At 40.9% G+C, this 16,381-nt stretch overlaps 1 protein-coding gene, 2 long non-coding RNA genes and 3 other non-coding genes across 12 annotated transcripts; 4 read left to right on the forward strand and 2 right to left on the reverse strand.

The window, feature by feature from the left end:
- Window positions 1-896: 896 nt before the first annotated feature.
- On the forward strand, window positions 897-2,629 carry LOC124073599. Its single transcript, XR_006845693.1, has 5 exons — window positions 897-1,057; window positions 1,420-1,487; window positions 1,668-1,732; window positions 1,924-1,979; window positions 2,175-2,629. It is a non-coding gene; the product is annotated as an uncharacterized LOC124073599 (long non-coding RNA).
- On the forward strand, window positions 1,539-1,607 carry LOC124074058. The gene has a single exon (XR_006845776.1). It is a non-coding gene; the product is annotated as a small nucleolar RNA R38 (small nucleolar RNA).
- Window positions 1,774-1,847, forward strand: LOC124074059. The gene has a single exon (XR_006845777.1). It is a non-coding gene; the product is annotated as a small nucleolar RNA SNORD49 (small nucleolar RNA).
- On the forward strand, window positions 2,012-2,082 carry LOC124074056. The gene has a single exon (XR_006845774.1). It is a non-coding gene; the product is annotated as a small nucleolar RNA R38 (small nucleolar RNA).
- Window positions 2,246-12,389, reverse strand: LOC124073598 (fas-binding factor 1 homolog). Of its 7 annotated transcripts, none has more exons than XM_046415925.1 (33): window positions 12,277-12,389; window positions 11,798-11,892; window positions 11,653-11,683; window positions 11,158-11,205; window positions 10,995-11,040; window positions 10,836-10,905; window positions 10,700-10,750; window positions 10,450-10,591; window positions 10,243-10,323; window positions 10,099-10,146; window positions 9,412-9,546; window positions 9,152-9,284; window positions 8,772-8,926; window positions 8,593-8,686; window positions 8,053-8,505; window positions 7,897-7,962; window positions 7,745-7,815; window positions 6,549-6,755; window positions 6,396-6,448; window positions 6,259-6,306; window positions 6,037-6,168; window positions 5,823-5,923; window positions 5,463-5,669; window positions 5,161-5,268; window positions 4,826-4,965; window positions 4,576-4,694; window positions 4,305-4,427; window positions 4,052-4,228; window positions 3,637-3,813; window positions 3,421-3,558; window positions 3,210-3,309; window positions 2,980-3,107; window positions 2,246-2,473 (listed from the first exon to the last, which is right to left on the reverse strand). In XM_046415925.1, the coding sequence occupies exons 2-33, from the start codon at window positions 11,798-11,800 to the stop codon at window positions 2,390-2,392; spliced, it is 3,669 nt and encodes a 1,222-aa protein (XP_046271881.1). In that variant the 5' UTR covers window positions 11,801-11,892; window positions 12,277-12,389; the 3' UTR covers window positions 2,246-2,389. The 7 variants fall into 7 exon arrangements, with proteins under 7 accessions (XP_046271881.1, XP_046271879.1, XP_046271880.1 ...); XM_046415923.1 differs by having other exon boundaries at window positions 11,798-12,079; window positions 12,277-12,387; XM_046415924.1 differs by lacking the exon at window positions 12,277-12,389 and adding an exon at window positions 12,010-12,270.
- A 1,133-nt stretch (window positions 12,390-13,522) lies between these two features.
- LOC124073913 lies at window positions 13,523-15,966 on the reverse strand. Its single transcript, XR_006845742.1, has 3 exons — window positions 15,828-15,966; window positions 14,127-14,177; window positions 13,523-14,025 (listed from the first exon to the last, which is right to left on the reverse strand). It is a non-coding gene; the product is annotated as an uncharacterized LOC124073913 (long non-coding RNA).
- Window positions 15,967-16,381: the final 415 nt, after the last annotated feature.

The raw sequence follows: 16,381 nt of genomic DNA on the forward strand, positions 1-16,381 counted from the left end.
AAACACTTGATGTAGGCTATTTGACTTGACTTCCACAAACCTTAACCTGGATAAGTTCAGTGACAGATCTGCTGCAGGACCCCCAGTCAAAACTTTATTTGAAAAGAGAGAGAGAAACATACATGCAATAAACATCATAAATTACAAGGACAGACATGACATATTGTTATAAATGGAGACTGAAGACTGAAGACTATGTATTGTATGTTTTTGTTTTTTAGCTGATATGTTGTTTAAGTTAGTTATAATAGCACTGCATAGAAGAACGACATGGGCAGATGTTGACAGTAGACATCGGGTTATAGTATATTCACATATATAGCTCTAAGAGAAAACTGACTGAGAAATAAAAGCACAATTTCAAACGCTGTCTGCTGCCTCAATATTGAATTGATCAATACACAACGCACTGAATGTGCTGATGTTTCACAGCCATGGTTCTAACATAACACAACCAATCAGTGGAGTCAGGACGGTGAAACAACCCCTCTGCCCTGCACTCTCATGTTGCAAAAGTGAATTCGCTTTTATATGAGTAGCGAAATTTTCCCAGGTTTCCATCAGTCAAGTATCTATTAAAAATTCATATACTATGACCGTATAATACCCTCTAAAAACTACGAGATAATACGAGAGCTTAATGGTCGCATGTGTAGAATTATGTGTATTTCCTTTCACATTATTTTTGTTGTAAATGTGCCCTGTTTCACTGATATTTTCTTTTACAATCCTTTATACCATATATATTTATTGTTAAATGATAGCTAAATTAGAATTCAGTCTGCTATCGACTAGTATTTATGAAAATATTCTCCCAAGCAAATGGAAAATACACGGCGAACTTTTACCACACCCAGTCAAGAATCACGTGGGCTGTGACGTTTACAACATATATATATGGTCATTATCACGTGGGACTTCCCGATCCGGTCCCAGTCGTTGGTGGTGCAGTGGTGGAGCAGACTCGTGTTGGGAAGCTCCAACTCGCCGTTTTTACGCATTGTGATGCATTTATGTCTGAATATGGAGTTTACTACAGACGAGCCGCCGTGAGGAGGTAACAATTTGAGGAACAGTTAATGACTCTTGGTGTGCGGAAGTTTTGAGGCGGTTTATTATGAACTATGCTAGCTGTTAGCTTCCTGCGAGCGAGGCTAACACGTGCAAGAATACCACGTGGGGCAAAAGTCAGAAAAGGGGGTTTTAAGTGGTGATTTTGGACAACCAGACAACATTAATTACATTCACTGGCAGGCAGAGTAACATGACTACGGGTTTAAATGTTAGTTGGTGTCGTGTAATTTAAAATTAACTTAATAGGGGGATGGACAGGAATGTGACCTTTCTTTTGGTCACCACGTTACGTCTTTCATTATACATCTAATTTCTACTTTATTTCATGGATTTTTAATTTTACAGGCAGCTTTGGCGGATATGGAATGATGATCATCTTCCTGTCAACAAAGGCTTCACTATCGCAGTAAAAGGTAACACATGACAATAAGTGGCGTGACTGGTTTTATTCATTGACTATTTCATTGCATGTGATGAGTTTGTTATCCCTGTCTGAAAAAAACGTGTGGAAAACAATGGTATCTGATATGCAGCATAGTGGCATGTAGTCACATCCTGTTTGTTGGCTATCACTAAAGAATGTGATGTTGCAGGTTCGTGGCTCGTCTGTCCCACTTGAGATCGACTGCCTCTGGGAGAATGGACGTGTGGTGAAAAGGTTTGTCCCATCCTGCTTATTGTGATGCATGCTGCCCCCAAGTCTGTGACGAAAACTGCTGCGTAGGAAGTGCCGTCTGATGCGACAACTGACGATGGCAATAGCTGTTCTGAGAACTGTTCAACCTTTTTTTGTTTTGGTGTGTGTATTAACCTAAACACCTAACCTAGATTTAAAATGTCTCCTTGCAGGTATTAATGGTTGCAATGCAAGTCTGTATGACAAGACATGGAGATGAAGTGAAGAGGTAAATGCAAAACCGACACTTTATAATTATGGTCAAGCCAGTGATGATACAAGTTATCCCTGTCTGAAATAATAGTGTGGAGTCATGGTAACCTGAGGCTTGACCGGAGACGCAGAACCAGTAAAGCTTTGTCTGACTATTTGTATTATATTAGTCTAGAAGGATTAACCTTTTTTTCCCCCCCTCAACTTTCAGATGAAATCCATGAAGTGGACTTGCCACCAGCTTGGGACTGATCCAGACATCTGACAGCACAAGATAATAAATGCAGTAGATTTGTTTTTATGCAAAGTAAAAACCATGTTTGCTCTAAAACATACAGACAATAAAATTAAGAAATGTATAAAATTCAAGTATTGGGCACATGAAAAGTAACATGGATTCTGCTTGGAGCACCCGGCATGTGTTGGTCATTCTGTGTTGAAAGATGATCTGTAAGATTTCTTCTTCAAATTGTCCAAGAAGATCTGTTCTTCTTGCAGGTATTCACGGTCCTGCAGGAAAATAAATGTATTAGGAACAGAAACGTGGGCATATACTGATGAACCTGTCATTGTAACTGAACTTTAAAGCTGTTAAATGTGAAGGGCCTGCGACATGTTGGCCCATTTGAATTTCATGTTGACATTAAACGCTTCTCTACAGTAAAATTCTACTGAGTTTTTAAGGAATCTAGTAAGTGTAATGTCAGTCTTGTGCAGTTGAATGTCTGAGTGGGTTATTCAGATGTTATACTGTTATAAACTTCTTTAATGATTTGATACAATGTGTGGTGTAGCTGGTATACAAAGATTGTTGTCTGTACATCACTGTACTACTTGCAGTCTTTCAGCAAACAATTTTTCGAAGGTTTACCACCTTTGGTGTTGGGTCATGCACCAATTGAAATGACCACATGACAACTACTTGCAGAATGCAGAAACATGAAGTCACTCACTAGCTATGTGACTTTTAAGCTTTTTCTTATACCTTCAGCACAAAGTATGTCTCTGCTGCTTACCTTTTCTGCAGTGTACCTCCACAGAGCCAGACTAGCCTGCAGAGCCATGGACTGGGTGTTGGCAAATGAAGTGGGAGGGGGAATATTCAGGGTTGATGTCTCAGGGCGTGGCAACACTGAACCTGGATCTACAAACAGAAAAAAAAAACTTGTTACATAGTACCTCAAACGGAAAGGGTTTGTTTTACATGAGTACATAGTTTTTGTTTCTGGCAGAATTTAGACTTCACCTGTTACGCTGAGAGGAATCATCTGTGATAACGAGGTAATTGGAATATCTTGTCTCAGCCTCTCGGTCTCCTTCTGCAGATGGCTTAAGTGCATTCGCTCCTGGAACAAGTGTTTAGGTACAGCCGCAGTTAATGTTTATGTGCTTTTCATACCTTTTGTAATATAGAAGCCCAGTCTGAAGGGTGAGCTGTCTAAAAAACACACACACACCTGCAGGATTTGCTGTTCCTGCTGTCTCAGCCGCTCTGTCTGCTTATGGATATTTACGAGTCTTGCCTCGTGCTCAGCCTCCACACGCTTTGCCTCCCGCAATGCTCGTTCTCCTTCCTCGTGCTTCTCTGCAGCAAGCTGCAGTGTACAAACTGGTCAAATATTTGGATGGTTTACTCCACTCTGTATGTAGGAATCTGTGTGGTGTGGATTTACCTTGCTAAAAGCCTCCACCTCTTGGGCTCGGGTCTTAAGTCTTAATGCTGAGCTGCTTATTCTCTCTTTCTCTCTGTCCAGTTCTTCTCTTAGTCTTTCCAGAGTCTCTCTGTCCTGTGCAACGGCCATCTCCTTTTGTTTCAGCTCTGCAGTATGAAGCTTTAAATCAGCTTGTTCCTACAACAGAGAAACAGAGATTACATTTATTTTGTTGTCTGGGGTCCTGACTATGAATCACTATGAATATGTCCCTTCATATTTAGTGATGTTGACATGGTTACGTCAGTTTGATCACAAATGTCTACTTGTACCTCACCCTACTTTTCAAATTACAGAGCAGCATTTGAAAAATGAGTAAATACACAAAGCATGACAGTCAAAACCAAGATGCTCTTTTCTCTGCTGTGAACATCACCTGTGCCAGACTGATGATGGAGCCCTCTCTCTTCTCCAAGAGACTGCTGACCTCCCGCTCAGCTCTCTCATGCCTCTGCTTCTCAAGAGCATGGAAGTGGGCCCACTCAGCTGCAAGCTTCCTCCTCTCCTCTGCGCAATGCTGCATCACCGACTTCTGTTCCTCCAGTAACGCGCTCTGATGGAAACATGAGGCAGATGGGAAGATGGAGCACTTGTCCACCACCAGCACTGATGTGAATATTCGGCCTCACCTTAGCTCTTTCCAGCTCCTCTCTTTCCATGTTGATCTGCATGGTGAGGGTACGACGTTCTTCTTCCAGGCCTCTTTGGATGGACTCTGCTTTGGCCTGCTCTGCTGTCATCTTCCATCGTTCCTGAGGAGTACAAAAAAGGGGGATCTTTAGTCTTTTGGTAGAAAAGTATCAGTTGTTTTTTAAGGTGTTTGTATGTACTTGCGTTATACTGCAATGTCCAACAAATGCAACCATTTTATACATTTTTAAAACTTGACTACACCCTGACCTTCTCAAGCTGTCTCTGCTGCTCATTGAGCTGAGTGTCCATCCTGGAAATGATTTCCTTGAGGTAAGTTCTCTCCTCTGCCATGGCTTTCTGCTGCTGGGCCAGACGGTCCTGCATGACTGAAAAATTACAGAATGACCTTAACCCACTTTGCAGGAGATGGCAGTCACTGCATGTTACTAAAGAACTTGTACCTTGACCTATTTGTACAAAGTGAGTGCGTGTGTGTGTGCGTGTGTGTGTGAGGTACTTCGAAGCTGTTCATCTCTGTGCCGTGCACCCTGCTCCAAGCCATGAGCGGTGTGTTCATGTGTGCTCTCCACACGAGAAGAAAGCTCTCCGAGCCGAGAGGTAAACTGCTCCATCTGCTCAATCACCACTGTGAGAGACCTGGATAGAAAACACGCCAACAGATATTAAAAAATCTCTGGGCAATGCTGAAAATGTGTCAGTACTGAGGAAAAATAATTCCAGGCTTACTGTTTAAGTAGTATAAAAACATTCTGCAGTTGGTACCTGCTGCATATTACAAACATTGCAGCACTGTAATGTAAATGGGACTTGTGCCCTTGAATAACATCTTACCTGGTCTGAGATGTTGCACTTGTGACTGCATCAATCTCCTCGTCCTTTAATTTCTTCAGTCTCTGGACCTGGTGCTCATGGTCTTTTTTCATTTCTAAAATAGATTTCCTTGTGACAGCAAATGAAGACAAATACACCAAGAGACTTTAAGGTCATGTATTTATCATTAAATATAATATCTATCTAATAAAATCTAAAATCATATTTGTGTTATTTCGATAGCTCAAAGTTTTTGTTTCATCCTGTTTTGCTCTTTTGCATGTGCATTATAATAGAATCACAAAAAAGCTTCCCTGTCATACCTCTGGAGGTCTCTGAGTCTGTCCACCTCCCGGTCTCTGTCTTGCTGGGCCTGGGACAGCTTGCGTTGGTACTGAGCCTGCAGCTCTGAACGTTCCTGCTCAGCCAATCGTGTTACTGTGGCCAAGCGTTCCATTAGGTCTTCACACTCTTGACGCAACTGCGTCTCCCTCTGGGCTGCCGATTCCTCGAGCAGTTTCACGCGAGCCCTGGGAGAGCACAGAACAGTATGTCTTCAGAATGCAGATGTGCATAAGCTACTTGAAGTGCAGGGAATTATGCATAATGTATGTTAAATATGTATACAGGAGCTGCACATGAGCATGACAGAGTGGGTGTGTGTGTGTCTGTGGTCTAACTACTTGTGTGTGCTCTCCATGAGCTCCATATCCTGTTTATGCCGCTGTTGGATATTCTCCAGCAACATTTGGCTTTGGTCTCGCTCCAGCTGCAGGCTCTTAACCTGGACAATAATGCAGATGAGCGTCAGGCTGAGCAGCTACAGCTACATGGAGGAATGTTAGCAGACTTACAGATGTACAGCTCTCAAGTTTCCCCTTCATCTCTACAGCATACCTGTCCTTCCAGCTGGATGATGCGAGCCTGCAAAGCGTGATAGTCCCCAGGGAGTTGGTTTTTCTCTTTGAGTCTCTGCAGGACCCCTGCATCCACAATGTCCCCCAGGCCCAGCAACTGAGACTGCATCATCTTTGGCAGAAAAGTCGCGAACAAACCAGGTGATAAACGTGTTCTTATATTTTGAATAAATCTGCAGGTAGAGATGTTTGCATTCCTAACCTGCTGTTGTAGAAGCAGCTGCTGCAGATTGTCTGCTGATAGTGTCACCTTTTCAGAAGATAAGAAAGGGATTAAAAAAAGCGAGAACAAATGATCTCCCAAATCACAACAACCTGATTACAGAAAAGCACAAATACCTGTTGTTGGACTGCAACTGGTGTGTTTTGCATTTGGTTTTGCTGTGGAACTGCTGGAAAAAAAAAACATGAGTAAACATGTTAGATATTAAAGCAATTGTGAAAAATGCTACTGTATCTAAAATTACTTCAGATTTGCCCAAGAACACCTACTCCAAATTGAGCCAGGCAGTATACCAGACATGGGGTTGAGCAACTGCAGCTGTTGCGGGGTTTCATCTGGAGCCTGACTGGGCCCTCGCAGTACCCTGGATCCTTTATCTGATGGTAGGTGTTGGGATGGGGACTGAGGTTGGGGTTGGGTGTGGCTAACGCTAGCAGCAGAGACAGGCAAGGGACCACTAACCCCAGGAGGGCAATCTGAGGGATGAGATGAACCAAGAAATTCTTCAAGGCCTGTTTTTGTATGGACAGCAGTTGGTGAGGAAGATTTTGGGGAAGAGGGAAGGTAAGACTGGGTAGTTGGTGTATAGTCTGCACCTACAGAGGGAAACTGTGATGGAGTTGAGGGGCGGATGTGAATGGTATCTGTACAAGAGGAGCAGAATGTGAGTAGATGATTCACCACGAGGTGATAAAAGGCAGACTGAGGTGTAAGATGTGAGTCTTGTAAGTGCATACCGTGCTGTATGATATGATTAGAATGTCAGGCTGGATGACTGACTAATTAATGCAGGTAAAAGAAAGGAAGGCTTCCACTGTAAATGTGCACAGTTGCTTTGAAAAGCATCGCTGTTAAGCAGTCTGAATTCATCTGAATTTTAGTTCTGTTTATCGGTCCCTAAATGCATTATCCCTTTATTACTGTAAACAAAGGCTACATATCTGCTAGGACCTCCCTACATCACACGTCAGTGTGGTTTCAGTTTTTAAAACAAAATGACAAGACTTATTAGCTGTAAGTCAGGTTGCACATCAAATTTGGCCAAATATTTAAGTCAACACAACGTCAAAATGTTAAACAAATGCTTGGCATTTAATGTTTTGCAGTCTCCCAAGCCAAGTGCGTGGTTTGGTATGTCAACCACAAAGGTAAGAATGCACTGCTAGACTAACAGCTGCTGTTTGCTAAAAGCTGCACTGGCAAATCATCAAGTGTTGTTTATGCTGTATCTGATATCTGCATGTAGTGAACAGTCCGTCTGTATCTTCATCTGAGAAGCAGCTTGTAAACTCTAACTCTTACTGTTTGTATAGCACCATGTAGCTTTGTTTAGCAGTGCATGGCTTCAGGTGACAGGCTTTAGTTAAAAAGATTTTGAACTGATAAGTAGAATCAGAATTGATAAAATTCACGACGACACCGAGCCCAAGACGTGGATGAATCATTTTGCAGCTGAGTTTAATACCTTTCACGCTGCCCTTCTCTCTGACAGGAGTGGAGTGAGCAGTGGGGCTGGGCTGTCCGAGAAAAGTGTTGCTGCAAAAACAAAAGGAAAATGACAAAATACTGACACATACAGTACATGGTTTCCATGGATTTAAACTAAAAATATCTTACCTAGTTTCCCTGAAAGATGTTAGAGATTCCGCTCTGCCCCTGGGAGCTTGTGAAGTGACTTGTTTACTGAAAAGAAAAACAGGCTATCATTCAGTGCTGAAAAACAAGCTTTTTCTGTCATCACATTTACTTTGTTGTGTGTGGCTTCCAAAGTACCTAACAGTCAACTCCAGATCCACTTCTTGTCCCAGGCCTAAAGAGTCTCCCTGCTTAGATGTTTTTGCCTCAGAGTTTGACACTGACAGAGCCTTCTTCCTGCTCAGTGCTCCTGCTAACCAGTCATCCTCCTCCTCTTCTCCCTTCTGGCTTTTACACACCTCTGGTTTGGTTTGTTTTGAGACATGATCAGTTGGAGCTGGGGTATCTACTGCTGCGGCAGATGTGCTGTGGCTACCAGTTAGGGAGGTTCTTCTCTCTAACGATGGAGAGGAAGGAGCCTTTGGAGATTCTGAGGTCTTTGTTTCTTTGATATCACCTTCTAGAAAGGTAAGGTCATCATTTGACTTGAGGCCTAGCCAGTCAGCTGAGTTGCGCTGTCGAGAGGAGGAGGGGGTGATGGGTTTGTGTTTCTTCTCTGGGGTAGAAGAGCTGACATCCTCTGTAGAAAATCTGAAAAAATTAGAAAGTAAAATTGGGGTTTGGTTTACCATGGCAAGCAAAAAGATGAATGTAAAGTACCAGGATGAAACTACACACCTGACGGACTGTCTGCGGGACTGTCGCCCTTCAGGTGTGGACACCAGGGTGGGCTGATAGGAGCCAAACGTGAGGTCATCTTCTACAAGTGATTCTGATAAATGAAATGTGTCTGTCAAATATTTAATTTTTTAAAAACTCATAATCATGCTCAGCAGAAGGCCACGATGCTCTATTACCTTTAACACCAGAGGTCTTCTCTTGCTGCTGCTTCTCTTGAGACGGAGGCGGGTCCTTCCTCTCGCCTGTTGGCGGTCGTTCCATAAGATGAGGTGAAGTCAAGCTCTCCAGAATCTCATCTAGTCTGGTACGAGCTCTCTGAGGGGGCTCAGTCCTGAGTTGGCCGTATTTGCAAAAAAAAAGCAGGCAAAGTGGAGGCAAAACAAAAGAACAAACATGGCTGATGCTGAAAGATGCTGCTTTGTAAAACACTGTCAAAGTTTGCCTTTGTTTTTAGCTACACCCCAAAGCACTTAAGCAGTAATTATTTATTATTTGAGCACTATAAATAAAGAGAACAATAAAAGTAAGAGAGTAAGAGTGAAAATAGAGCTGTTACTTTTCCTTGTTGGACCAAAGTGCAGTCTCTTTTTTCTTGGAAATGTTTTTATCACTGTCAAATCCAAGTGCATCCATCAGGTCTTCCTTATCGTCATCAAATATGAGATCACTTCGTTTCTTCGCTGCCTTAGCTGATGAACAAAGAATATACACACACAGACACACATAAAAACCCAACAGAATATATAGTACATAAGTGTTTGCTTGAATGCGATAGAAAGTTTCAAAATAAAAAGCTATGGATCATTTAAGGCTCACATGCGTCAGTCTGTGGGACAGGAGATGCTGAAGGCACAGACTTTCCAGATTTGGTCTGAGTGCCAGATTTAGATTTGGGCTCGGTTTCATCTGGAAGCAGGTCATCAAGCAAATCAGCCAGCGGGTCATCTAGATCTGCAGTGGAAAATAGTTTCTCGATTATTGTTTTTGGACACCAGACTGTAAAACAGTAAATGACAGAGGTATTGTATATGGATACATAAATGTGACATAAGAAGAATGCACATATATGTTCAAAGTCATTTAATTAAACATTGTTTGTTATGAATATATATATACTGTAAGTGTAACTGTTTCCAGTTTATTAGGTACACCTCAGCGCACCAGTACAATAGTTATAATATTAAGTGGTAGTATTGCATTGGACTGGACTCACTGAAATGCCTTTTTATATACTCTATATACTGGACTGCATTACTACAAAAACTGCTCCATTCATGTGACTAACTCACTAGATAGTAATACCCAGACAGACGGTTATCTTTGGTTATTGGGGTTTCACAAAAGCCAATCTAGCTCCAGATTTGTGTGGGATATCTACTACTGTCACTTTTCATTGTGAGCATCTCTCCTGTGTAAACGACGCACAAACACCCACGAAACTACACACTGGTATCACTCAACCACACGTCAAAGGTCACGCATGTATCTACTTTACTAATGTACCTTTCATGTGAGGTGTCTGACCAAGACCTCCATCATCACCGCCACTGTCTGAATTAATGCAACAGTTTGAAAAAGACAAGGCAATGCTATCAGTAAACACCTGCTGAGTTAAATAAAGTTCAACACCATCAGAGGCTCACTCACCAGAGAAGGTGAACTTCTTGTAGTTATGTGCAGTAGACGAAGGTGCGGAGTTTGGCTTCTTTCCTTTTGTGATGGGTTCATCTGAGTGAGGAGGAGGAGGCACAGCTCTCTGTGATTGCTGCTATTAATGTAAACTTCAAAGCCGGTAATAATGTGAAGCTAATAATGAGAAAACAATTTATGCAAGAACACTGTGTGCTGAATTACCTGCTTCTTCTGGTTTTACATCACTTTCTAACAAGGGTGAATTTTTCTTTTGCCCTTCATTACCAAGCAGCTTTGTTTGTGCAGGAGCTGAACTAGGCTTTTTCTTTGATGCAAAAAGGTCAGCATCCATATCATCCATGTCCTGTACACGGAGAAACAGGGAAAAAGTCCTTTCAGCAGACTTGAGACCATGTAGAGACTTGTAAGGCTGAATTTTGTGTCTGCATTTCTACAGTTTATAATGACCCACCTTCATGTTCTTCAGTATGTCACTGGGATCTGCTGCTGAGACATCAGAGTCCTTGGAGAGAAAAGAAAATATCAACAAAGAAAAAAATTACTACACGGTTATTTATGTGCTCCATTACACATTTCTGCCTACTTACCTCAGTGTCCCCACCATCCCTCTTCACCTCCTCTGCCAGCATACTGAAGATGTTATCAGTGGCAGAAGAGCTAGAGAACAAACAAATTATGTGACTCACAAAAAAGAAGAGTTAAATTTCAAACTGATGGAATGTAACCCTTTAATTCCTAAAACTTACGGATTCAGAGGTGCACTACGAGTGGCTCTCCCTCGTACTGGGAGTTCTGGTGAGTAAATTATTGAGAGAAAGTATCATAACACATCAAGCTTACACGGTGTAAATATTTTAATGACAATGAAAAGACTGTTTGGTTTGGAACTGAACTGAACTGCTCACTTACTTTTATCCTCAAATAAGCTGTCAAGCAAATCATCATCTCCAAATGAACCTTTGGAAAAGCACAAGGGAGAAACTTTTACACAAGCTTGCTTATTATACTTTAAATTGTTTAAATTTATTTATTTATTATTATTAATTTTTTGTACATTACTACTCGATTCATCGTTATGATATGACATCAGTTCCTGTACTGGCCAACGGCTGTGCAGCCAGTCACCAGACTTTGAGACAAAATAATAGCTCAGAAAATCAAAACTGCACCACTAACACCAAGATTTTGTTATGGTTAGTTTGATCAGTTCCATCTTCTATTTCTTAATTACAATGAGTTTTGGAGGTGCCTTTTTCTTACAGTCTATCGTTGCTGTATCTGCCTTTAAAAGTTCTTTCTACATCAACCTCTATCTTGAGGTTGACTCATGTAAAATAAAAGAAAGAATGCAGTCCAATACTACAAAAAGTATGGCGTACAGCAAAACTATGGGCAGGAACTTACTTTTGGATGAGGTGCCCTTCAGTTTTGCAGTCTGTAAATAACAGTGAAAAGAAATAAGTTATTTTACGGCTGGAATAGATTAACTTAACTCAAGAGTCCTATTCATACTAATAAATCATGATCATCTTGATACTGTTTGACTCACCATGTTGAATCTCTCCTGGATGCGTTAAATCTGAACGTAGCTAGCTAACCTAGCTAAATCTGATTAGGCGTCTCCTGTCTCCATTGGTAACCCCTCTGTTACACCAGTCAGCGTGTGTAAAAGACACAATACACGAATGCAGTTGCGATTACACTTGGCTATATCTTCTTGTTTCGTGCTGCAATACAGTCGTGTTTAGTCGCGACGTTTACCGTTTTAAAAATGGCCAGTTTAGTTGTAGTAAGTTAGCACTGAAACGAATCACATTGGCGCTACACACTCCTGCACATAAATGGAGAAGGTTGTTTGTTAGAGCTGTTATACACTTGCAATGATGTAGTCCTCTAAAGCAAACTTTAAAAATTCCTTTGTAGAGTTTTAGTCTTAAGCTACACATAAAGAAAAAGGCAAATTACAAGCATTTAGCGTTATGTATAAAAGACGTACTACATCAGTTACATTGCCATAGTCATACTGACCAACCCCGGCGCGAGACACACACTTCCTGTTTACTGTCCGCTGTGCATTGTGGGTAAAGGAGTTTTTAACATATCTATAGAGAAACACATTTTACAGAGAAAGTGTGGACTGCGTTTAAATTATTAGGTTCCTTGTTTTGGACTTCGCCATCTTTACCTGCTTGCTTACTTAGTGATGTGAATCTAAAACATTTTTACCACTAGGTGGCACCAGAGCTTAAAAATAAAGTCAAATCAAATCGGTTACAACAAACCAAAGGCCTGAATAATTAATCTTCCTCAATCTATGTTTAATTCAGCGAATTGTAGGCTTGATGTCACACTCTTAATCAGTACAGTCATAACTCCAGTAGGCGTGTTGCTCAGAGTTTGGTTTCCTACTCCCACTCCTCCACTTCCATCATCACAAAACAGGGTCAGGTGGTTCAGAGTTAAGGTAAAATCAATAAAAAAAAATTCATTGTGTCCGAAGAGATATTCGTTCAAAATCCACAGCAAACAAGCAACAAACCACTTGGACTTTTTGTCTAGAAGTAGGTGTAAAGAATTATTTTAGCCATTTAGCTCCATTCACTCACGTTTATTGAGGACTACCACGAGTGCTCTCGAGTGGCATTAATAGGAAGTGCACAAGCTGTCTGTGGAAGGGCTGTGGTATTTTTGTTATTCCATGTAAATTTATCATGTTATTTAAGTTGTTGGGTTAAGTTTTAGATGGTGTGTAGACTCGGCACCTGCAGTCACAATACACATCCACTTGACACATACAGAGAGTGCCAGTGCTTCAACAGACAGAATGATGCTCAGTTTATCCAGTTTGTGCATAGGACTAATATTTGTTGATGGGTCAGTGTTCTAGATAATTTGTACAAATTTCCATGGTTACTAAACAACCTGAGGCACATAACCATTGAAACAAATCCAGCAAAAATCGAAACTGTGTTCACTTCTCCCTCAGACAATGTCAGGCCCAACTACATTTCCCGATGTTAAAATCTCACCCAAATGAATTTGTGAGCTGAGTAAATTTGGGCTCTTACCCAGACTGTAAAGGCCACTAAGGCATTGTGATTTGTGATTTTGGGCTATGTAAACAAAACTGACCTGACTATAAGATAAATGTAGGTTTCACCTTTTCAGTAAATCACCAGCAAATTAAAAACAGTTATCCTTTGGGAATTCGAGAGACAGACTTCATCAATATTCAAAAAACACACGACAGCACATCAGTGCATTCCATTGCTTTATTTCAGTGGGCTTCCCCTGTGAGAATGACACGAACCTTTAAGGGATTCACAGAATGGCCCTACCTGCAATATACAATACATGCCTTCAAGAGAATATAGGTCACTTATGAGATCTTAAGAGAAGCTACACTTAAAGATACTTCCTGTCCTCATACATACATTAAACACAAATCTTTACATCCTTCTAAAGCAAGCAAATATGAAATCAAAGAAATAATTCTAAATGTGTTTTATATGGAGGCACGGAACACATTTTATCACTTTAAACCCTGTTCACATCAACATCAAACAATAAATTCAGTTTCTAGTTTCAGCATTTGTCAGGCTTCACACAGTTGTTGTTGTCTCAGTAAAGAGGGCATCTACAGAACTGATGGTTTAGGCCAAAACACAACACAAAAATCATGCTGGGATTCCTGGCATGAGATGTCCAATGCACATGAAGTAGGATCTGACCAATGAGGAAATCTCTCCTGTGTCCAAATCTTGACAGCAGAGGCCACTGAAAAAAGAAGACAAATAAAGATTTGTTGCTTTCAAAGTTGCAAAGGAAATACAAATTTGTTCACCTCGTTTCTTTTTATTGCAATTGAAAGAACTCACCTGATGCTCGCCAGACTCGAGACAATGACCTGTTCTGGTCCCAGTTCATGCCTGCAGTGGAGGAGAAACACAAGGGGAGTAGAAGATGACATGCAAAGTCATGAATGGTGAAGGGGGGGGGGGAAATCAATCATAAAACAATGAATCACTTTGACTCAGCTGAATACAATTGCCTCAATAAATAGGACTCAGGTAACAAATGAATGAAAAGCAAAAACAGCAAAAGCCTGTGACCTTGAGGTGCAGCAATGATTTAGTTCATTTCTTTATATCAAGATCTTGTGGTGTGTGTGTGTGTGTTGGGAGGTGATGCATTTATAATAATCCTCCAAAGAGATGAAGGATTGTTGTTCTGCCTCTGAATCATTTAGCGTTAGCAGTGTAGCAGTGAATACTTAAAAGCTAAATGTGGGGCAGGCATCTTAGCTCTTTATGCATCTGTGCCTCTGTAACATGCTCCACTGCTCCACTTTCTCGCCTTGTGTCGAGCCCCTTCTGTAAACCTCCCCTCACACACACACACACACACACACACCATTTTCACTTAAGTGTCAATATATTTTCCCATTATTTCCCAGTCTGTTTCTTTCACCTCCTGTTATTTTTGGTGTCTATATACAGTATTTATTTAGAATTTACAACATGAGGTTTGATTAAATTGAGCATTAACACATTTTTTGCTAAAATACTGCCAAATATACAAACACTGTTATCCTCAAATAAGTTTTGTTCAAGGGCAGACACAGAGTATATATTCTTAAAGGATCAGTCCGCTGATTTTACATTTGAATGTCAGTTTTACTCGTCATCAGTGTGTCGTCTGTGATTCTGGATGAAGGAGCTCCTGAGTGTTTTCCACCTCACAAATCAGGTCCAGTGCCAATGTTCAGAGCTAAAGCAGGAAATAGTGTGTCTCAGAGAGAGTGTCATTAAACTTAGTCCAGGTTTTTGCAGAATCATCCAATGTTCTTGTCTGGTGACAGGGTTATCTCAGACTTTTATCAGACTCTATTTTACAGGTCCATCATTTCATATAAACTCCTAAGGAAGATTTCTAAAACCATGCAAATTGGTTGAAAACAGTGAAAATGGAGACAAGGTTCTGAAACCCTTGTTTGAGTTGAATTAGCTGTGTTGAGTTGAAAGACAGCAGTACAGTACAGTACAGCATTTCTAGAGAAATTCCTTAAATACACCTAAATTCAAATCCAAGTTTATATTTAATATTTGTTCATTTAAAGTTTATTTGTCGTATAATTAAAAAATGTATTCTCTTTCAAGTGTGCAGGTTCAACTGATGAGCTCTGCACTGACTAAAATAATCCCTAGGATAATTAACTGATTGGAAATTAATTGGAGTTGGTTTACTGAAAGTGTACTGGTTTAACACCTAAAATAAGTATTTGAGTCACGTCACCCTTCCCAGGAACCTCTCTAAACATTTACAGTTACACACCAGCAAGTTTTACAATCTTTTGGTTGTGTGGAGTTAAGAAGTGGAGTGTGTTTTCCAGACAGGGAACTCTAATAAACATCCTATAATGTTGCATGAATAGGGAGTTACCAAAGTTTTTGGAGCTAAAGGTCAGGGTATCTTGGGCTCTGCTTCTTAGAAGAGCATCAATACATCGCAGGAGTGCCCCTGTGAAGTATAGGACTTCTGCTCAGTCTGTTTTCATTGACCTGACTGTGTATCCTCACCCTGTGATGCTCTCTGTTGTCATTTTTGGGTCTCTGCTGCTCCATTGCTTTTCATGTATGGCACGTCTTTCTCAACAGCCTCTTTCTGCCTGTGACAGTTGATACAGAACATAACACTCAGTATGAAATCTGCCATATTAATCATCACAGTGTCCTCTTTAACACACATACAATTTGATAAAAGATATTAAAAATCGATGTGCTGTTTGTTGTCTCTTAACTGTGTAAACTAGTTGTTGCCATAGTGCTGTAGCCATGCAGGACTGTTTGCCCTCACTGTGTGAGTGGTCAAGCAGGGCTGACAAGATTGCACTTTGCGTCTATTAGCAGCCATGAACTCAAGAGCGCTGATGCTTTCTACTCCATTCATCTCTCCATTAAAATACTGGAATACGCTGTTGTTAGGTATCGAGCCACTTAATCCACATGCTGCTGCTTGAGGCGAATCCTAAAATAATCACAGGAGTGGTTTCAAATCAATGGTGCACATAAGTCTTACTCTCCCTCCCTCGCTCTCCCACACATAAAACAGACATGCACTTTTTCTGTTTGTG

The sequence above is a fragment of the Scatophagus argus genome, chromosome 16, assembly GCF_020382885.2.
Source record: "Scatophagus argus isolate fScaArg1 chromosome 16, fScaArg1.pri, whole genome shotgun sequence".
NCBI lineage: Eukaryota > Metazoa > Chordata > Actinopteri > Scatophagidae > Scatophagus > Scatophagus argus.